Source organism: Alligator mississippiensis, chromosome 4 (assembly GCF_030867095.1).
Source record: "Alligator mississippiensis isolate rAllMis1 chromosome 4, rAllMis1, whole genome shotgun sequence".
NCBI lineage: Eukaryota > Metazoa > Chordata > Crocodylia > Alligatoridae > Alligator > Alligator mississippiensis.
In genome coordinates this window covers 188,159,204-188,181,625 of record NC_081827.1, presented here as the reverse complement: position 1 = coordinate 188,181,625, position 22,422 = coordinate 188,159,204, and the positions used below count along the sequence as shown (strand labels likewise).

Genomic DNA, 22,422 nt, shown 5'->3' with positions numbered 1-22,422 from the left:
GAAGCAAGGTGATACAGTCTCTAGTGGAGCTAAGTGTCACTCAGTGGCTTGGGCTTCAGGAATGGACACGGATTAGTTCAGTAGTTTTTTGTTTTATTTTTTAGGGGTTCTTACTAGAGCCCTGGAAAGAGATTTGCATCTGTAAAACTGCCAAGGCTTTGGCTTACATGTGAACTATGTCTAGATCCCAAAAGTGTTTGTTTGTTCTTGCAAAGTACTCATAGGAATTTCTTGTAGACTATTTTATCTGCCTCTGTTCCCACAAAATTAAATGGGCCACACAGTTGGTGGCATGTTCTGAACAGGAGGTTGGGTTTTGAGGGTGTCACATAATGGAAATGTCATCGTATCCTTTCACATTCCCATTTGGCTGCTTCTTTTGTCATGTAAGCAGGAAGGTTAGCCCAGCCCAGCAGAAACTGTTTTCATTTGGCTTCTCAAACTGAATCTGAACTGAACTCTCTGATGTAACTGGGAAAATAAACTTTAGGACACAATCTGCCCATACCTGCAGGCAGTGGCCTAGTATGCCATTATGTCCTCCAATCTCTCTGGATTTTGAGAACATTTTCAGTTTTACTTTTCATTACTGGTGTACACAGTAATGTATCTATGCATCGATGGTCCAGATGGCATTAATCCAGTGATGCAGAAGTTTGAATGCAGGTTTGTAATATCTTTCAGTCACAGAAAGACCAAGAATTTGTACATGTACCTTACAAGTAAGGGTCTACCGAGCTCAAGGAGGTGGCCGGCCAATTTTGTGGGCAGATCATGAGGCCAGCTGTCACTTTCGAGGGCTTATCGTGGTGACCCCCCCATGCCTCTGATTGGCCAAGGGGCCCAACTGACCCTGCCCCCCACTGATGATTGGTTGAGAGGGCTGCCCATCATATGGCTCCATCCCTTCCTGCTGTCTGGAGGGGGGTGGGGCTGTGTGACAGGCAGCCCTCTCAACCAATTGGTGGTGAGAGGCAAGGGTGGAGCCCTTTGTGCCGGCAGTTCCTCTCCTCTCTTCTGCCCAGCAGGCCACAATGGCTGGAAGGTCTGCTGGCTCCCACTGGGGAGCCAGCATTTTACTTTTAGTACATTTTTTGGGGGGGGAGGTGGGGGGAGAGTTCTGTGGTTTTTGCAGAGATCACCTGATTTCATGACTTTTGTGAAATCTGCACAATTGTGGTTTGCGTAGGTCCCTACTTATAAAACTCTCAGGTCTGCCAATCTATTCAAACTGGCTTCCACATAAACACCTGGAGTGCCTTGGGCCCTACATGTACAGAGTTTTGGTTGGTTTGGGTCTGTATCTTGGGAATCTGCCCCTGTTGGAAACTGTTTGAGGTATATACCATGTATAGTGTAATAAAGTGTCAACCGAGATTAGTATGAGATAGACTTGGTTTACTGTTCCTCAGCAGCCTATCACTGACCCTACCCAGAGCTGCAAGTTGGTAACAAAATCTGAAAGCAGAGAAGAGTCTTTCATTTTAGGAAGCCCTGAGGGTTTCACTGAAGAAGAAAGAAGATAAAATCAAGCTGGCCCGGGAGCCTGCATACTGTTTGAGCCTCAAACATTCTCGTAAGTAACTGGCATAAAGGACAATCTTTGGCCAAACAGATGGAAGTATATTTGGACACTGCTGAGTATGAAAGGCCTTTTCAAAAGCCCATGTGAACTGCTTTATTGAATTTAAGAGCCCCTGGCACCTCATACTGAAGGACATAACCCAATGACATGCCCTTTGCTCTCTGCCTCTTACTGACAATGACATTACTTTCCCTAGACATGGTGGAAATGATGCTAATGCAGAATGCTCAGATGCACCAGATCATTATGCAGAACATGATGCTGAAAGCTTTGCCGCCGATGGCATTCTCCCAGCCCACTGGGACCAGTGCTCCTGCTCTTCTGCACACTCAGCAGGTAATGACACTTATAGTTGCAAAGGGTCTCCCTGCTCAGGCAGCAACTGATGCCTCCAAACTGTGTAGCAGATCTAAGTGTATAGGCCAACATTCAAGAGATACAAATGGATGAGAGACACTAGGGATGCCTGGGCCTACATGCATCTTCTTAATGAAATTGTATTATGGATTCCTAAGTTTTGTGGCTACCCTGTACCCTTTAGATTCTGCAGAGTGGCACTGAAATGCCCCAGTCATGTTTACTGGATCTCTATGTGAAAGAGGGATGTGGCTGCTAAATTATTCCTTACTAGAACATGTGCCTTGCTCCCTCCAATATATAGCTTGCCAGCTCTGCCATTCAGTGTCATGACCTACCTCCTCCTCCTTATCAAATATTTATCAGATGGATGAGATTGTGTTTAGCAAAGCATAGGGACATAACAGGAAACTTCTTGAGTATCCATGTAGGGCTGGATATTATCCAGTTCTATGAACATAGCTGGATTGTTTGCTTGAAATAGAAAAAAAAAAGTCAGGGAAGAACTAATTTCCCAAGTGCCCACTCTTCAAGTCTTAAAAGGTGTTCAGGGGTCCCTGATTCTGACCAAAGGTGGGAAATCGTTGGTAGATATAAGTGCATTTATAGTTGACACAGAAATATTGCCATAGGTCTTCAGTTCACTAGACATTTATTTTTTTAGAAAACCCATAATTTAGTCTGGTACTGTAAGGCGGACAGGAGCTGAAGTACCCAGTGTTATAATGGTGACTGGTCAGGATCAGAGCTGCCTTAAGCCAGGTGGTGCACATGCACATGGGAAGAGACAGTGTAACATTTTCAAAAGAAACTGAGTGACTTAGAACCATTCATTTCACTGAAAGTCAGTGGGTATTAGGCAGCTAATGGCCAGAGTTTTTTAAAACATCTAGGTCCCACACACATTTTCAAAAGCACCTTAGATAGCCAATTCCCATGGGGAGGCAGAAGATTTTCCACACCAGTGTTCTGAGAGAGCTGCTGAGTACTGGAGGATCTTTCATGGACACCTGTGTTTGAAACACTCATTTGGTAATATCTTCCTTAGAGGCAGGCATAATAAAGGATGAAAGAAACTCATATTCATTGATTTCAAAAGAAACACAATATTACTGCATACCTGATCACCTTGGCCTGAGGGATCTGTTACTTTCTCCACCTGTTCAGCCCACATGTCCACAGGCATAATAAAAGTGTTCAAGAACAGCTGTTGGCTTTCATATTTCAGGGCACTGAAAGCTCTAAGGAAGCCAACATCAGTCACTGCCAACTGGGAAGCATATCACTCTTGAGAGGTCATTAATCTTTTACACTACAACTGTTCTAGGTCAGATTTGTTGTGGAGATGTTTCAGGATGCTGTTTGTCCTGTAGTTCAGAGCTGTGTCCAGCTTTACTCAGGACATGGGAGAGGCAGTTCTCTCCCTTACAGTAAAACCTGTGCTCAGAGTAGAAGAAAAAAACCAAAGCATTCAGAGTATGCTGCAGCACAGTTAGATAAGGGAGCAAGGTGTTAAGAGTACCCAGCACTGCAGGAGAGAGACATTCTGACTCTGCACATACTATTTGACCTTCACTGTATCCTCCTCAGACTGGTGCCTATAAGCTCGGATTTCAGTCACTACATATTTGTGTCTTCACCCTGCTAATTTCTAGCTCTTAGAAAGCTACAGGAGGGAAATCATGGCTATGAGAAGGGAAACAGACTCATTTGCAGCTAAATAAAATGAAATAGTGACAACATCTCCAAACTTCTCAGGATCTTGCACTTAAAAGAACAAACACACCAGATCCCTTGCTCTTTAAGTTCTCCTGCAATGCTGATTTGTCCTTGCCCTTCCCCCTCCCTAAATTTTTCTGGGCTGGGGAGGTGAAATAGATTGTTGGCAATGGGTACTGCATGCCTCTGAATATCAGAATGGGATGTAGAGTCACCAGTGGTTCGCTAGAATTATAATATCATAGTCACCCGGACCTCGAGCCCAGGACAGGGAAGTGTCCCGAAAGAGCACTCCATGCTAGCACTCAGTCAGTCCGGAACAGGCCCTCATGTTCTCTCCTCCTCTGAGGAGCACAAATTTAACAGAACCATTATTTTTGTCTCTAAATTGAGGATCCACAGTTTGCTGCCCCAATTGTTGTGAGAGCTGAAAGGCCAAGGCCCTCAACAGTACATCACCATCACCACTACTCTCCACAAGCAATACACTCCATTCCTGCACAGCTGCCACCTGCTGGCTACTCTGTTTGGCCCCCTGGGATGCCATCCAATCTCTGGGGACAGACTGGAGGATTCCCACCTACTGTGCATCATATGAGTGCTCCGGCTAGTACGTTCCCAGCATTACAAACGTAAGTAACGGAGCTGCCAGGCTAGTAGCTGTTTTAGTCCCCCTTGTCCAGCAGATGTGGGGTGGCTCACTGGGCTTACATATGACTGAGTTGAAAAATAGAAGCCCTGTGTTCATTCTTACTTTTGGTCTCTGCCCAGGTTATTTTCTTTACTCTAATTCTTGTGCTTCGCAAACAGGGTTTAAGTGATAGCCAGAATTTTGTGGTGATTTGAGGCGTTGTATGAACCAGTCTGGCTAAGTATTCAGTCATCACTGATCCATGGCAGTATCAGACAAATGCTGCAGACAACATTGGAGATAGTGATACAACGCCACCATTTTCTGCTTGGCTGAGAATTGCCAAGTTGGCTCCAGTTAGCAATTGTTTTTTGTGAAAAGTAGCAAGTATGTTTTTCTCCTGGTTCATGGGACTCCATAAGAATCCAAGAGAAACCAGTGAAAGTGAAGAGAGTGCAAGGTATGGACATGGGCAGATCTAGTATTATGAAAAAAGGAGGGGATCAGATGGTGTGGTGCATCATCACATATAACACAACACATGTTTTGTCCCCAGTTAAAAAGAAACTAGAAGCTTTACTAATAAGGTAGGGGCCTAGGGCTACATTATTCAGTTTAAGATCAAAGCAAAGGAAAAAAAAACTGGAATGTGCAGTAATTTGATATACCATATATTACATATAAAAACACAACGAACTAGGCAAAATAATTGAAAGATGTTGTTTCATTAGTCCTATAGGCATTAAAATTAAATCTATATCTCTTTTTAAGATTCAGAAACAAAATCTAGCTTCTTGAACATCTTGACAGTGCATCCAGTGCCTCACTGGAAATTATTCCCACATCTGAGTTAATGTTCACCTGAGTTAACATTTTCATACCTGAGTTAATGCTTCTAGCCAGAGTGAAAAACAGTCTACAGGGCTGTGAAAAAGAAGCCATATTACCAGGAGCAGCTAATAGATAGCAGAATTGCAGAACAAAGAATGGTTCAATTAGTGGAACCACTGAAGGCCATAAAAAAAGGAGAGAGGGTTGTTGTTAGCACCTGTAGAATGAACATTTTAGAAAGAATCAGGTAGATTATCATAAGCCATGAAATCAAGTAACTCGTTCACTGATGCCTGAATAGAAATACTGCTGCTACTGCCAGGTAGTTGGTTTTAAACTTTGGATGGACCAGGAGTCAAAGGGGGTGGTGGTGGTGGTGGTGGTAGTGCAACTGTACCACTACAATCCCCCCCCTCCTCCCCGCCCCAAATATGCCCCTGGGTATAGACAAACACGCATTGAGCAAGATAAAAGGAAAGGACCACACATCAGGTCTTCTACATGAATTGGCTCTACGCTCATTTATGCCCCATGGTAAATGGAAGCTAAACCATGGTAAATGGCTCACAAGGAAAGAAGGCTGGACTACTGAAGATTAGTTTTCATTTGCCATGGAGAAAGTGTGAACTTGAGCAGCTACCAGAAAGCAGCTGACGCACAGTAGAGCTCCACTCCCTCAACTCTCTCTGATTTGTTCTGTTTGCTTCCTAAGACATTCTACTGTAAATCACACCTGTGTTAACATTGCTATAGGCTGCTAGATTGTTTCCCCAGCCTGGATTGTGCGTGCTCATCACCTTCAGGGCTATCCACTCAGTACTGCCTCAGCACCCAAGTAATAGAAAGGAGATTGTGTTGTAGTTGACATCATGTTTTGTATCCCTACGATGCTGTAGAAATATTTACCAATCAAAGGTTTTTAAACCAGACTGGTCACTAAGTAAAATATTTATTAAAAAGCAAAAAGAAGTTATTCCAGGAATAAAGTTGAGTCATTGTCATAAGCACATGCCTGTAATTTGCTTTTCTTTTTCCAAGTGTAGGAACCAATGGACTTCTCCCCAGGCTGCCCCCGGGTTTGTAGACCCCTCAGGCCCATAGCAAAGGTAACCAACCGGCTCTTTCCCAGTACACCTCTGTCCTATGTACTCCATTCTATTTCATCTTCTCCTTACCAGATACTGTCAATGGCAGCACATTCTACAGGGGCACTTTATGGTTGTAAATAAATCTCCTCTGGGGACTAGGTTTTAAATTAAGATATAGGCAACCCAGTTATCCCTCAGCCTGGACACTGTTAGCCAGTTAGTTCCTTATGAATATCTTAATAGGACCTTGTGGGGAACTTCAATCGGGATCTGAGTGCAGAGAGGGCGGTGCCTTCCCATATCAGCTGAGGAAATGGGTATCAAGGCACAGAGCTGGTTGTGAGATCAGTGGATTAACATGTTGAGGTTAACAGGCAAAAAACACCACGGGTAGAATCTGGCCCCAGAGATGAAGTTTTTGTAGTGTGGGGTTGTCATAGCAAGTGGATCTCAGTAGAACAAAATCTTTGTTTCTGTGCCACTTCTCATATGCTATGTTCTCTTTGTAAACAGAAGTGCAAAGTGGAGGAAGCTACATCCCCAAACTTCGAAGAAAAGGATGGTGTAGCAGGGCATTGTGGTGCACCTGCTACTTCAAGGGGAGAAGCTGCCTTAGCAGCTTCCAGGTGATGTGGGGGCTGATTTGGAGGCTTACCTGACAAAAGAGGACCAGGCTGGGGCAAGATAAGATCAGTGCTTGGGCTGGTCAGGTAGTCTAGCCCTGAAACCCCGAGAAGTGAATTCTCTGCAGCAGGGCAGAAGGGCTCCTGAAAGACCAAGGTAGGCAGGGGAAACAGAGCAACCCTGTAGGCTAGAAACAAGAGACTATTACCCCAGACAAAGAAGAAAGGGTTTTATGCAGGCAAGTGGCCTTTGTTTTATGTTGATACCAGTGTTTGCCTGAACCTGATGGGGGGGAAGAGGGGTGGCGAGAGTCCTGAGGGGTTAAGGAGAAGGATGACTGAAGATCATTGGGAGTACTAACACCAGTGAGGCTTGGTGCATAGTGTAGGGGAGGAACGGAGCCATGCAATTTCTCCGTAAGCCTATAGGACCCTGCAGAGGCACAGGCAGGCCAAGAGGGCCTATGTAGTGTAAGGGGTGGATCGAGACTAGTGGGATCTGGGAGGGACTAGTTGGTGAGTTGATTGGACTCAGGCTCAGTAATAACAAGACATGGCAGATAAGCAATCAAGGGAGGGCTGCCTCAGAGATGGAGCCAGGCAGGAGCCACACAGACATTAGGGGGTATCATGGCTGCCCCTGTGCCTCAAAACTGCCACAGATGGTTAGAGAGTATATCAGTCTGATCATGCACCACCCTTTCACTTCAAAGACAACTTGCAGCAAACTATAGACCAGAGGTCCCCAACGTTTGATGGCCCATGGACAACAACGGTTAGCAAGTGATGCACTGCAGATAAAACCATGCCTTGTTCTCTCAGTTAACTTCTCTTTTAAGGTAGTACTTCCTTGTGGTTGTGGATAATGTTGGAGGATTTGGAGGCAACACGTTATTTGCAAACCATGGCTTAGAAGCCACTGTCACAGACAGAGCTAAGTCCTATGTGATGCAGAGCATTTTCAGCTCCCACAGCTGCTGATACAAGTGGTAGGGCTCACTACCTCCCAGGTTTTAGCCCATAGGGATTTGGCCAGAGATTTTTAAAAGCCCTTTCCCCTCTTTGCAGTTAAGGGTCCAATGCTCCTATGCACGCTGAACTATCCCTCCTTTCCCCTCTTTGCAGTTAAGGGTCCAATGCTCCTATGCACTCTGAACTATCCCTTAATAGTTACAAGAAGCTCAGGCTACTGGCTATTTCCATACACATGAAAGCTATTTTTTGTCTCTTGCAGGTGACTCATGATGGTACCTGACCCCCACAGAAGTTGGCCATCATTTCACTGGAGTAAATGTTCTTTAGGATTCTTTCTTTAAAATCTGGCTGATGGGCAACCTGATGTAGAAATAGCTACATCCCACTGGTGAAAGAAATAGAAACTATGGAAATGCAAAAATAAACTATGGAAATGCAAAAACTTAACACGTACCTTTGGCCAGCTCACAGTCTCCACTGTCTAATCTCACAGTGTTCAACTGTCTAATCGGTCTCCTCTAATCATGTCTACCACTGAGCAGCTATAAATAGCCACCACTTTTAGAAGAAAATTTCAAAATGTTTTCTTCTGCTCCCCACTACCTGGAATGTCCACCCGTCCTCTCACTCAAATTCTGTAAGCCTAAATTATTGAGGTGGTTCTGGGTCACCAACATAATTAAAAATCCAGAAACTCGTAATCCACCATGATTAGAATTGGGTGAATTGTTGTCTAAAGGGGTGCGATATCTTTCTTTCAAAGGCAATTCAGGGAAATGCACATTCAAATACAGAGAGTGGCCCTGCCTGTTGGGGAAAGGATACTGCAAATACAGCTCAGAATTAAAAGGAGGCCTAATATACCCTGTTCTTTGCATCTTAAGTATCCTCAACTTAAAGCACCCTCCTTTCAGGTTTCCCTGCTTTACACTCAGCACTCCAGCAGGGGGTAGACAGACACCAAAGTAACAGCAGTCTTGTAACTTTTAACATAATGGCAAGCAGATGAAATGCTTTAAGAAGCAGCCCTTTTAGTGAAGGAGAGGCTTTCACCTGCTTCCGCTCCCACTATCTCCCATTCTCATGTAGACAAAGGGAGTAGAGCTGGGGAAAAGGGACTGGCATTTTCTATTATTGTTCCTTAATGTAAGAACACAGGATTTTCATAATATCCAGTTACAGATAGTGAATAGGGTTTTTTCAGTACGCATTTTATTGTGGCCCTTCCATTTCTTTAGCAAAACTGCATATACCTGCACACCTTGTGTCCTTTTATTCTTCTTCTAAATCAGTGGTTCTCAACTTCTTTGGATTCAAGGCACCCCTCACTGGACTTGAAGCACCACTTCGTAAACTTTTGTGAACTGCGTGGCACCCAATATTCTAATATTATAAAAGCCTAAGGCTGTCTGTCTGTCTGTCTGTAATGCTTTATTTGCACTCTGATTGGCTGACAAACAGCCAATCAGAGTGTGAAGAAGTGTTCCGACAGAAGGCAGCCCACCGCCATGATGGTGGGGACACAGGGGACAGAGCGGGGGGGGGGGGGGTGAGGCCAGCTGTGCCTCTCTCCCCCCTGCTCCACTCCCTGGAGGTGGCAGCAACAGAGTGGATAGAAGAGGGGGCGAGGCCAGGGGAAGTGGGCCTGGACCCCAAGCAGCAGGAGGGAAGGGGGAGTGGGCATGGATGGTGTGGCAGGGAGGTCCGGGGCTCCGTCCCCACCTGCATTCTTCATGGGCAATTGGCTAGTATATAAATATATATCAAATAAGTTTTTGAAATTGGGTGCCATGCAGTTCACAAAAGTTTACAAAGTGGTGCCTCAAGTCTGGTGGGGGGTGCCTTGAATCCAAAAAAGTTGAGAACCGCTGATTTAGAAGAAGAATAAAATATAAATATAGAATAGAAAATATATATAGTGCTTACCTTCTTAAATGGGGGGCTGGGGGATTGCCCAGGCAGGTACAAGCCTAAACTGGGTTTATCAGCTTAGTTTATCTCCTCACACTTTGTAGCATGCTTCAAAGGATTTGGCAACACCCCAGCGTGCCCCAGGATCCTAGTTGCAAATCACTGTTCTAAGCTATAGACATGCTGCAGTCTCCCCTTCAAAGTCACTTCCTTGCAGTTCAAATTATTTGCCTCAAGAGGGCTGTGAGCCTCAATTCTGCATAACTAGGCTATATAATTAGTGCCACCCTGTGTTTCTTCTGTGACAATATTATGGAAATATCATAAATCAAGCAAGCTTTCATGTGCATTACATTATTTCACAAACTTTTCTTCATATATTCCTCATATAATTCAGGGTCAAGTTCTTGCAATTTTTTTTTCTGGAGTATTCAAGAAGATACTCTGTAACACTTTGTACCTGTCCAAACTTAAGTTTTCTTCCATCAGAGTTTGGAAATCAGAGTTCCTTCCTCCCTTTCTTTTCCATTAATCTTAGATGGCAAGTTGTATTCCAAGTCCCTCCTGCCCCTATTTTTTCACTGTGCTCTCAGATACACTTGAAGAATGTGTTTGTTAAGTTATACCATTTTCATTTGCCAATTTGTGTTCACTGCAGAAAAATAAACACTTCCTTTTAAACACCTTCCCATTTGTTTTTCTTGACTTGTCTTATCTTACATTTATGTTGGAGCCATCTGAAAAGGCTGGGTTTGAGGTTATCTCATTTAGCATTCCAACATTATTCTTGCCACAATATTTGAGTATGCCACTGAAATCAAAATAGAACATCAAGGCATAGTTGGCAAAGTATGGATAGAAATTCTTCTGGCTTGAGATAAGGGGATACGCCCTACAAGATGACAATTTAAGTAACTGGATTTTTCCACAGTGGTTTTCAAGAGATAGTGGAGGTAAATTGCCCCTGATTTGGAAGCACATACAGTTCACATCCCCAGAACTACATTAAAGGATTAAGCAGCTAAATTTGGTGTTGTTAAAGAGATCTACATAACTTGGGAAGAAAAAAGATTCTAAACTGTATTAGGGACCATATTTTCCCATGTATTTTAGGTACAAAATAAGTTAGTTAAGTGCACAATTGTCAGTTTGTTGTAAAATTCAGATTTTTTTTATTTTGAAAAAGTAATTCCAGGTAGGTAAGTAGGTAGGAGTCAAGTTGCAACTCTAGAGAAATCCCTCATTTACCTAGGCATCAGGACAGTGGCTTTCCAGTTACAAGCATCTCTTCCTCTCCACCATCTTTAAAGTTTCCATTAAAATTCCTAACACTACAATCATAGCGAAATTAGTTTGTTATTATCTGTTCAAGCAAAGGAAGAAGAATGAGCAGACCCATCAGTTTTATCACATGAAACAGCAGTTTGCATATTGTGAATGTTATAGAAGCACTGTAAAAGCTTTTCCTATATTATACACCCATTTTGATCCCCAGTTTCTGGATCCTGGGTTTTTTGTATATACATTGCTAGTATGTATAAACAACTATGCACTCCCAGCACTGCCAGTGGATGGTACCACACTCAGCTGAATGAAATGGACTACCAGGTATTTCAAGTATGCTCAGATACCTCCTTTTCTAACCAGATGCAAACAGATGGCTATCATACACGAAGGACTCCAGATGACCAATCAATTCTGTTCTACATACCACACAGCCTAGTTTGACAAACTGTATTTCATTCTCTCTGAGAACTGAGGAACCACCTTATCAGTGTTTTATACAGCAAACAGGAACAGATCAACCTCAGGCTTGCAGAACTAACAAAGCATACAGAACCACCCTAACGTAACAGCCATTTACCAAGAGGAGATCTCTGCAAATGAATCTTATCACAAACACCTTCACTCCCTAACAGAAGATGAAAGAAGCAAGTGTTACATAAATTAGACTATATAATTAACGTGGTGACAGAGTGTGGTTAGCTACCTAGGACGTAAGCTTATCACTCTATTCACACATTTCTCTAGATATGTGTTTTCCAAATCACTTCTGTCTTCAGGATTGAGGACTTAGCCTATATCCCAGCCCAGAAAGACCTAATACTACACCCATAAGTCTCTTCAGAGCACAGTTTAATTCCTTAAATACTGAGTCACATAAACAACATTATTCCTCTAACGAGATCAGACTGTTAGAGCCCAGAGGCCTCCCTCTTGCATGTCTTTTCTTTGCTCCAAGATCAACCACCCTTATTTTCCATGAAGTCTTCCTCCACCTGAGCTCTCTCAAACCTTAGAACTCATCTGACTCCCTGCCTAGGTGGACCTGAAAAATTAGGCCATGCTAGCTTGCCTCAGGCCCTCTGGACCAAAAAGTGGCAGACAACCCAGCTATAGTAATGTTCTACAAAAGACAAGTGGCATCATGCATACGGTATTTTTCCAGGTTTGATAGAACAAAATCAAAAGGTGGAAATTGCCTCAGCGTTTTGAGCTTATGCATCACTGGTATAAAATGAAGTTGTGAACATGTCAAGCATCGTCGCAGCAGGTTATATATACATTTGGTGAACCACCATCCTTGTGGAAAGAGCTGCTGAAGAGACCAGAATTGCTCTGGAATAAAGTGCTCATCCTGTTGCTTAGGGTGATCCAACTACAACCAATACTGGCACTATAGTTATCCAGATTACACTGAATGAATTGCTAATTTAGATGATGTCCCTGGGATTCTTTTCAGTGTATCTCCCTGAAGGCTGCACACTGCCCTGGCTGCTGGAGGACGGTGTTTCCCAATAGTAGAATATGCTGTTGTGATAGTCAGATAGGTGGCCGCCCCCCCAATAGAACCACTGACTTTCCCCAAAAGAGTAGAATTATCTTACCCTGTTTTAAAGCAGATGCAGATGAAGGAAATTAATCAACCGGTAACTGAAAAACCAAGCACCACATGCATATAGACAACACAACAGACCTCAGCTTTGATGAAACTTTCATAATTGTACTGACCTGGGAACATCGGGAACTGCAATTGGTTCCTGGTTCCCCACTGGCTCTGGAGGAAGTGATTTGGACCCATGTGCCAGCTGTTCTGCCCCTTTTCTGCAAAGGCTGTTCCATTTTGCCCTGCTATGAACTATACTGGAAGCCAGAGGGGAGAGGCTTGCAGGCTATGGACTGACCCAAAAGCAACGTAAGAATGGCAGACACTTTACTACGTCCCAGAGACTTAACAGAAACACTGACCTTATGACTGCAGCTCTGAACAGAAATGAAATTCTTCATTACCACAGATAGAAACAAATATGGCTTGTGTGTATCCAAGTAACAAGAATCCTTTATCTCCCTTCCCTTGGTGCCTGAGCCAATACACCCTGCAGTCAGTGGGACTCCTGACTTCAGCAGTTTAAAGATGAGTCCCTTAATGTTCATTCATGTACCAGTCAACATACAGGAAAGTCTCCCTGCCATGTGCCCAAACTGTAACTTGCTCCTTCAACTTCCCAGGTTTCAACTGTTACGCTGCACCAGGTTGCAGAAATCAATGACATCAGCAAGTCAGCAACATTGCCATCATTACTGATACCATCTTTTCCTGGTGATCTTTGATTGGCATGTGATAGGCAGCCTGGCTCCACCATGTCACCTGCTGATTGCCAGAGCTGTCAAAAACTGTACCATAATCCATATTAACATCCCACTAAGTATCAAATGGGATAGTGAGCAGAGATGAAAATAGAAGAGTGTGCTTCACACAGATAGAGAGCTGCTAACACTCCTCATCCTTGAATGAAGAGAATCCTTTTTTCACACAAAAGTGTATGAATCAGTACATTCAAGCAACAGAACAGCCTGTCAGGCTCTCTGAATCTGGTCCAGCATCAATGGTGGTGGCAACCGTCAATCCTCCTGGATCATGGTGTATGCATGAGGGCCACCCAGACCTTCGATGCATATGCCTGGGCAGGAATTTTTGGAGGAGTGGAGGCTGCCCAGATCTTCCATCCTCCCTTTAGGCCACTGAGGCTGAATCCAAAGACAAGGATCCAAAGGAACAAGGATCCTTTATCTGAGACTGAGTCCAGATGTTTGGTGCCTCCATGGCTGTAGTTGTATAAGTGTCTGGGAACTGAGTCCAGGTCTCCTGTGTGGTAGACAAGGGATCTACCACTGAATCACAGAGGACTCTGTGACTACCGAGTCTCGAACACCTGGTTACGTGCAGCCTTGGTTCGAGTGATGGGTGGTGTACGCTTTACAGGCTCCCGTAAATTGCCAAGTAGATGTTCACTCCTTGGGTAGTCTTCCCCTATCTCACCTGCCATGACTTTGAATGTTTCCCAGTGGAGAGCTGACTACCCAGGGTCCTTCTGCAGCATGTGGTCTGCCCGATGGTCACTTGCGGGGCTCCGCCACCCTTACACCCTGACCTTACACCACCTTGATGGGTCACTCAGTCTTCTTGGCCACGCCCCCCTTCTCATACAGCTGTGGGGCCTCTCGAGTCCCTTCCCATCCTGGGTATCAGCTCTTGAGGCCAATTCGTTTACCCCATCCCGGGTTGTTTGTGTTTGGAGATCCCGATCGTGAAACCTATTCTAGCCCTACAGTGGACTACATCCCTATGGACTGAATCCCAGTGTGATGCCCTACAGGCCCTGCACTGCTTATTCTATTCGGATCGGCCACTCTTGTCTCTCAACTCCTTCACACGGGGAAACACAAAAGAAAAACACAAAAGGAAAACACAAAACAATACTTTTACAGTATCACTGGGAATCTGGGTAGCCCCCTCCTCTGGTCCCTTACATCAGGGTACCGGGTGCCTAGTTCCCTACTGTCTAGCTAGGGGATGACCCCTACTTGGGGCCGTGTACCCGTGGCCTCCTGCTCGAGTTGTCTTTCCCCCTTTTTCCTGCTTCTTCCCAGGGCCCGGTGCTGCCCCACTTCTCTCCCTTCTGGAGTGTCCTGCTCCAAGTGCCTTGTGGTCCCTCTGAGTATGGCTGGCTACTTTCTGTATTCAGGGTAGATGCCCTGCTTCTTCGCAGCCCTTTCTGCTGCTTCTGCCAGGACTCTCCCGACGGGGGAAATTCCTCCTCCTCCCAACTGGTCCCAATACTCCCACCTGCTATGGTGTGGGTCTTCACGTGCCCTTCTCTACTTCCTCTGTTGCTGCTGCCTTTGCTGATTGCAGGGGCTGCCTCTGGCTCGTCTCCCGCTCTGTCGAGCCATTCCCTGCCACCGCTGCCAGGATCAGTGTCAGGAGCCTCCTCTGGCTCCTCATCCGGTGCTCCTTCCTCCTTGAGGGATTCCCAGAATGAGTCCTGTGGCTGTGCCCTCCTCAGGTCCATTCTCCCTCTCCCGTTTCCTTCACCATCAGCCATTTTTATTCTTGCTGGCTGGTGATTGGTGGTGACATCATTGGCTGGCCTCAGCTGGATAAAGACGTGACTAATGAGCCGCTCAGGCTTCTCTCCCCATTCCCACTGTGCTGCGGCTCCTGCTGTGGGTGAGTGTTTTTTTCTTGTTTTAACTTTGATGTTTGTTTCCTCTCCTTCCTGTCTATTCTGTTCTCCGTGACTTTCCCTTTTTATTTGGGGTCCTTCCCCCCGTTCTCTCCCAGGACAGACCCCTTCCAGCATCAATAGGAATATTTTAATTGTTAGGTTTCTTTGGATCAGGAACCAGATCCATAGAAAAATAGTTCTTTGACAGCAAAAACACAAACAAGGTGGTCATGTTATCCACTGAAAGATCAATCTGTTATTACTCCTATGGATGAGCTCTGTGGGTAAGTCTGCACTAAGGCACCCATATGGTCTGTGGCCTCTTCTGAGAGTGAGCCATGTTATCCACCCTTCTCCTGCGCATGTTATTTACTGTAATGAATCTGAATTGCCCACTCTGGGCTTCAGGGAACTTGCTGGTAGTGTTATGATGAATTCTAGGTTCCCCTGAGAAAGGAGCTCTTCTAGGAATGGGACTTGTCTTTCCTCAGTGGCCCCAAAGATGGAAAGTGTTTGGCCCCCTCACAGTGTGCAGCTTTCATAGGTGGAGGTCATTGACGCTGACCCACCAGCCTGCTTCTCAGTTGAAAAGGTATGCAGCAGAGTGTAGCAACCCTGGAGCCAGATTGGAAGCTATTCACAGATGTGGTCTAAGTGCTCATGACATAGGGCAGCTGTTTAGACAAAAACCAGTGGGCTTTTCACAAAGCAAATACAATGAATCAGCTTAATACACTGTACGTCCTCTTCCTTCTAAACTTTGTGCAATTGTTTTGTCACTTTGTACCCTCATCCTTCAGAGCAGGGGTGGTCAACCTTTAGCCTCCAAGCTAGATCTGGCCTCTGGACATTGTGGGCTTCAGCAATGTTTTATCATCAGGGTGCTGCAGTAGTGGCTGGGCAGTGGGGAGAAGTGGTGGTGGCAGGAGCCAGGTACAGAAGTGCTAGCCTGCCTTTGGACCCAAGCTGTGTAGTTTTGGCCTGCCATTTGTTAACCACTGATAACGGCTGCTTTAGACCATTATTTAGGTCAGCAGAGAAATGCTTTGTGCATTAGCTTCATTCTTTGGTAGAGATGTGGATTCATTTGTACTCAGCTGAGAAACATGTTTTTCTTGTGCTGGTATTTTCATTCTGCTCATTTGAGATGAGTTTGCTGCACATTCCCGCAGAGTCACAGAAAAGCAATGAAGCATGAGAAAGTTTTAGTACATTTCTCTTTTGCTCAAATATTGTTCTGAGATCTTCTACTACACAATGGATGCATCTACATGAGATGCTTTACTGCATAGTAAGCATCACCATTTGCACATGCTGACCCTTACTGTGCAGTAATTTCCTCTACTCAGCAGTTAATTTGCTACCTGCAAATGCAAGCAGCAAATTAACTGCCGAATAAGTACTGTGCAGTACGGCATGTGTAGATAGCCAACCAAAAATACATTTGTTCCTGGTCAGCTAGGCAGCAGAGGGCAGAAGATTGTTCCCTGCCCATAGGAGGTGCTTGCTGCCTGGGTGGGCTTTGCCACCACAGCCTGGGCAGGAACAATGCCTGCCTGCCCCAGCAATGGTGTGCTCTCAGCCCCTGCTCTGCAATCAAGCTCCCAGCCCCTGCTCCTTGATTGTGGAGTGGGGGCTGGGAGTTCCCTGCATGGAGAGAGTTCCCTGCCCAGCTTGGAGCTGGCTGGGACCTGCCCCTAAGTGAGACAGTTCCCAGCCAGCCTCGGGCTGCATGAGGAAGTCTGCACATGCAGTATGGAGGTGGCTGGGGACTGTCCCATTTCAGGCAGTCCCCAGACAGCTCTAAGCTGCACATGCAGACTTCCCTGTGCAGCCTGTGGCGGGCTGGGAACTGTTCCAGTAAGGGGCAGGTCCCAGCCCCATGCTCTGATCAGATGATCAAGGCTTGGGAGCTTGGAAAGAACTGCAGGAGAGGGGCAGGTCCCAGCTCCCTAACCTGACCTGCCGGTGGGGCAGCTAGCTGCAAATCCCTGGCTGAGTGGGGAATCTCCAGCCAGCCGGGGCTTGTTGCTAGTTGCCCCACCAGCGGATCAGGCCAGGGGGCTGGGACCTATGCCTCACCTGCACTTCTTTTCAAGCCCCCTCTCCCGATCAGGAAGCCAGGGATGAGAGCTCACTGCTGCCAGGGGGATATTGTCCCTGCCCAGGCTCTGGTGGTGGAGCCCACCCTGGCAGCAGGCAGCTCCTGGAGGCAGGGAGCAATTTCCCAGCCCCTGCCAGAAGACAGCTATCTCTTGGCCCCGTGCTCCCTGCCAGCCCCTGAGCTAGCACTCTGGGGGAACCTAGAGCTCCCCCTGGCTGCTGCAAGGGGCCAGTACAGGGCCAGAGAGGGGAGGCAGCAGACTGCTGCCAGGAGCAGTAAATCTGTGTCCACATTCCTGCATGCGTAGAAGTGTGCCCAGGGTAGATTTACTCTAGAGTAATTTACTCTAGAATAAACCCGCCCCACAACATTTGCACATATAGAAACACCCAGTGCCTCTCAATAAACAGTGCTTATATAGAGTATAGTCTAAATCAGAGGTGGACAATTATCTGGGCTTGGGGACCACATAAGAAGTTTTGATGAGTTGTTGAGGCCCTGTCACCGCCCTCCCCCCACCCCCACGAACCCCACCACACCACAATTACTTATGTGGGATGGGGCCACAGGCAGGGAGCAATGTTCAGAAGCAGAACAGGTGGGTAAGGCTGGGTTCACGAGGCTTGGTTGTGGGACAGTGACAGCATGCTATGATCTGCTCCCTGCATGCCTCTGCCCTGTGGGGGATGTATGGGGGGGTGTATGTGTGTGTGTGTGTGGAGGGGGTGCTGCCTGGGTGCTAGGTCCTGGGAGCTGGATGTGGGAGAGAAGAGGGGGAGAATACAGCTGAACTTGTCTGGGTGGTGTGGTCCATGGCTGCCCCCGTGGCACTCCACATGGGGTAGAGCCCAACCCAGGGCAGCCTGCGCCATGTTCCTGCCCATGCTTGCTGGCCTGGACACAGCCAGAGCACACAGCTTACCGAAGGGGCTGCTTCTGGTGCAGCTGCAGCAGCCTGGGTGCTGTTTAGCTCCTCTTCCTCCAGCAGCGGCTCATCCTGCCATATTTTGCCCACCTCTGGTCTAAATAGTTTATAAAGACTGTAATCTGTGTTCATTTGCTATACAGCAATTTAGCAGTTTGATTATGATAGATGTTGATGTACATACTGGTAAGGTGGCAAAGGGCTTTATTTTGTCCTGGCCTTAAACTTCTATATTCTTAGATAAGAAAACATACTTATTTGTTTTGGGTAAACAAAACTTCTAAGGACACAATTTAATTCCCATATGTCATTTATCAGAGGGCACATTGGTAAGAGAGTCAACAGATTAGCTTCACTCTTTAAAGGTCGCTGCATGCAATTTGTTTTATTTTTTTTTGGTGGAGCAATTCATTTGATTTAAAGGCATGCTAAAAATTGAAGAGGCAGCAAAGGCTTGCTATGGTGTTACTCACAGGGGGGGAGGGAGCTTTGCAATTTAGGCATCAGGCCTATGCTCCAAAGCAGAATGACATCCAAAACATTGGCAGCTGTGTATGGCTTCTGTGGAAAGGGAACACTGGGATGGGACCCTTGGGAGAGGAGCAAATGGTCTGTTCTTCCCCAGAGAAAGGTATCTGTGAAGTTATCACCTCACTGCTGGAAAGGCTTCTTTGTTTTTATGAGCTAGCTGAGTGCTAAGCAGAAACCAAACTGGTATAAATCCCACTCATTTGAGATACAAGCATGAGAAATATTTATACACCAAACATTTGTTTGTCCACAACAGGCACAAAGTATGCATGATGGGACACCTTTGTGTTTACAACTTCCCTCTGCAAATCACATCACATTGGCACTACGTACTTGAAAGGAGTTAGGCCCTTGGCTTGGTGTAGCTTTGTCACAGGGTCATAACTGATATCAATGTGTGTTGACTCAGCCGTCTACTGCCCCTCCCCTCTGACTGCTGTATCTTGTAGAGCGTAACAGTGAGCAGAGATACTCTTCCCTCTGGGCACAGAAGACAGTGAAAACCATACTATAGACAGCAACTGCTGCAGTCATGAACTCTACTGATGTTCAGGACACAAAAGTGGCCATCGTTGGAGGGGGTTTGGTAAGAAATGCACTCTTGTATCACTTGTGGTTGTATTCTATTTGCTGGCCATGCGAGGTGAGGGAGTGGTGCTTTTCATAAAAACAGTATTATTTTTACCAAGGAATAAAAACAGGAAGAGGTGTAATAGAAGGAGCTTTGTTTTGGTTGTACATACAGTCAATTTTGGCTTGCCCTTAAATGTGCAGATCATTATAGAAGCTAGCCACAGCTGGTAAAACTGGACTCTATCACAGAAAGCAAATGCACCATAGAGCAGGGAAGTGACTGCTGGGGAGAATATCTAGGCTTATGAAATGCAGCCAGTTCCCTTGCCTGCTTTATCTTACTCCTTTGCATGGTATTTGCTTGTTTATGGCCAGCAATTTGATTTGTAAATCAAGAGGATAAGAGCTTAACTAGTGAGTTTAAATCTCAATCCTACTTTTTAACTGGCTTTACGTTGCCTGCCTTTTTAGAAGCCTGTGGACAAATATGGAGTTAGTTGAGTTAGGACTGGGGAAGGCAGTGCAATTATTTGTGCAGCCAGGACTTTATACCAAAAGCACTACTGTTTTCTGTGGGAAACTGGTGTTACGGATAGTAGTAGGCTTGGAGTGTTGTTATAGGCACGATAGTTCCAGAAATATGTGAGAAGGAAGAGCTTTTTGGTGATCTCTTCTATTAGCCCAACTGCAGAGTTGGGAGAGATGTTAGACAAGCCTTCACAAAATGCCCTTCTTCAGGTCTGGGGAAGAAGGAAATGCAGCTTAAGCTAAATACCAGACTGCCATCTTTGTTAAGGGTAGACAGAAAACAAAGATAGAAATCAGGCAAAGGTATGGTATAAATGCTACATATGGTATATACTTGCCTATGCATTTCTAGGCAAACTTGTATGTTGTGTAGCTTCCCGAGAGTCAATTCAAAAGAGAAGCCTATAACACCCAATATCCCTCTAGGTAGAAAAATAGAATCTTCACAATGGATGCAAAATCTTTCTAGTCCTTGTGTATACACATGGGTCAGTGTTAGTGTAGATACTTCTGCTGCTGAGTCAGGGCTCTTCCTGAGCCATGGACAGGCCCTAAACTTTTCTGTGATTTAATCTGAGGACTTTGCTGGAGGACTTGGAAAATGAGGCTTCTTACTCTGCATATCTTTTTCTTAAGAGAAGAGAAGTGGTTAGCCATGTTAGTCCAAAATCAGGCAAAAGGCAGGGTAGGGTGGCACCCTAGAGACTATCATGCCCTACATTCTGCCTAAAAGAGATCTCCCAGATGCTTTGTCAAGGTGTGTTCTTTTTCCTGATGATCTGCGTATCAAATGATTGTCCCCTTTTGCTTGAGAAGGACCTGTATTTTAGTGGCGCTGTGTGCTTAAAATTAACTATCCAACCTAAGTTGTTCTCTAACTGTAGAATACTTTGGTGACTCTTTTGTAGGTGGGTGCTTTAAATGCCTGTTTCTTTGCAAGAAGAGGGTTCCAAGTTGATGTTTTTGAAGCAAGAGAAGGTAAACCCAGATTGACTATATTTATAGTATTACTATGCTCATCACATCATTTCCATCACAACCAGAGAAGTGTTAAAAAAAGGAACAGCAGACTGGAACTGAAACAGACGCTGTGGGCCTGTCTGAAAAAAAAAAAGAAGAACATTTTCACTCTAAACTTTCCTGCATAAAATGACATAGTTAGAACTTATATGTGCGCGTAATACTGTGATCCATAAAAGATTAATCACCAAATTAGAAACGTGATTTGATGTAATGCTGTGGAATATTCACTGACTTTCTGTATCTGCAAAAACTGAGCATGTAGCAAGGTTAGAAAACCCAATTCACCATCATCTGTGCCAGGTGGACGACCACAATGAGAGAGGAAGTTACTGCACACACACAAAAAATTGCATGTTTAACTTTTAAAGGAAACAGGCCCTCTTTTATCAAAGAGTTTGATTTTAGCTTAAGTCATTTAGTGGCAAAGGTAACCAGTGAATAAGCTTCATAGTTGGAAAGCATTAGAGAAAATTGCATGTACTTAAGTTAGTGAATGAATTCCCATTATTGCCAAGGCATTTTCCCAAGTGTAATATTCCCAAGTGTAAATATGTACTTGCAGATATATTTACACTTCCAAGATGTACTTGTACAAGTTCCTGAGGCTCATATGGGCAAAGTGCATGGGAAGAGACTAATGAATAATACAGGAGTAGGGATGAAGTCTTGTTCTCTAATATTCATGGCAATACTGCATCAACTAGTGGTACAATTTCATTTCTGATTCAATAAACAGAGCATTAGCATTCAGCCGCTTAGAGCATGTGAAATATAGTCATATAATTTATGAGACCATTTATGCAGAGTTCTCTGGACAAATATAACCAGTCAGATGGCACTGGATCTGAGCTTCAGCCTGGCACCAAACATGAAGGATGGTGACAAATGTTTTACCAACACCTAATCCAATAGAACACCTGTGCTTATCTTGCTAGAGCAGTTAATAAAGCTGGTTCACCTCCCAGGACTTCAGGCTCTTCTTAGTTGTTGGTTTGCTCTGACACAGCAGGTTGTCCAGTTACAAGGCTAAGGGTGCTAATGTGTTGGTAAAAGATACCCCCTTAATGAGTTATACCATTAATTGGTGCCAAACTGCCACTACCTTCCCTCACTGCCTCACACTGAGGAGGTCACTGTGGTTCACTGAGAGACTTGGGTGGAAAACTGAAATGCGAATGGCCCCAAAGTCATTCCAAATCTAGCCCCCAACAGTACAAAGTCTATGATGAGTTCTACCCTCAGTCTTGGCTGTTCTGCATAGCGGTCTGATCGATAGTACAGACTGCAAAGTCCTGTCATTGGCTGAAGATCTAACTGCTGCAGCAAAGGGCTTTGCTGGAGGTCAATCAAATGCAAGTGGAACCCAATACAGTAGCAAATGCTGAGGTTAGCTTGCTATTTGCTCCAATGCCCATGACAGTTTGGTCCCATCACACTCAGTGTAATGCAGCAGGCCTGGCAATTCATGGGGCCAGCCCTGTAGAAGATTGTCTAGGTGGCTGGAGAAA

General features: G+C 45.1%; 2 protein-coding genes across 4 annotated transcripts in view; both read left to right on the top strand.

Annotated features, from left to right (window-relative positions):
- Positions 1 to 10,407, top strand: part of C4H21orf58 (chromosome 4 C21orf58 homolog) — a 38,223-nt gene extending 27,816 nt beyond the window's left edge. Inside the window, exons 6-9 of one of the 2 annotated variants that reach the window (XM_019492200.2) lie at positions 1,782 to 1,921; positions 4,055 to 4,293; positions 6,162 to 6,229; positions 8,069 to 10,407. In XM_019492200.2, the coding sequence (XP_019347745.1) occupies positions 1,782 to 1,921; positions 4,055 to 4,293; positions 6,162 to 6,207 (425 nt within the window). In that variant the 3' untranslated portion in view covers positions 6,208 to 6,229; positions 8,069 to 10,407. The remainder of the gene's footprint in view (positions 1 to 1,781; positions 1,922 to 4,054; positions 4,294 to 6,161; positions 6,230 to 8,068) is intronic. The other variant, XM_019492199.2, reaches the window with a different exon arrangement.
- A 4,754-nt stretch (positions 10,408 to 15,161) lies between these two features.
- The window catches only part of KMO (kynurenine 3-monooxygenase), a 30,711-nt gene continuing 23,450 nt past the window's right edge, over positions 15,162 to 22,422 (top strand). Inside the window, exons 1-2 of one of the 2 annotated variants that reach the window (XM_006258349.4) lie at positions 19,244 to 19,376; positions 20,800 to 20,869. In XM_006258349.4, the coding sequence (XP_006258411.1) occupies positions 19,323 to 19,376; positions 20,800 to 20,869 (124 nt within the window). In that variant the 5' untranslated portion in view covers positions 19,244 to 19,322. Of the gene's footprint in view, positions 15,233 to 19,243; positions 19,377 to 20,799; positions 20,870 to 22,422 lie in introns of those variants that run through there. The other variant, XM_059727195.1, reaches the window with a different exon arrangement.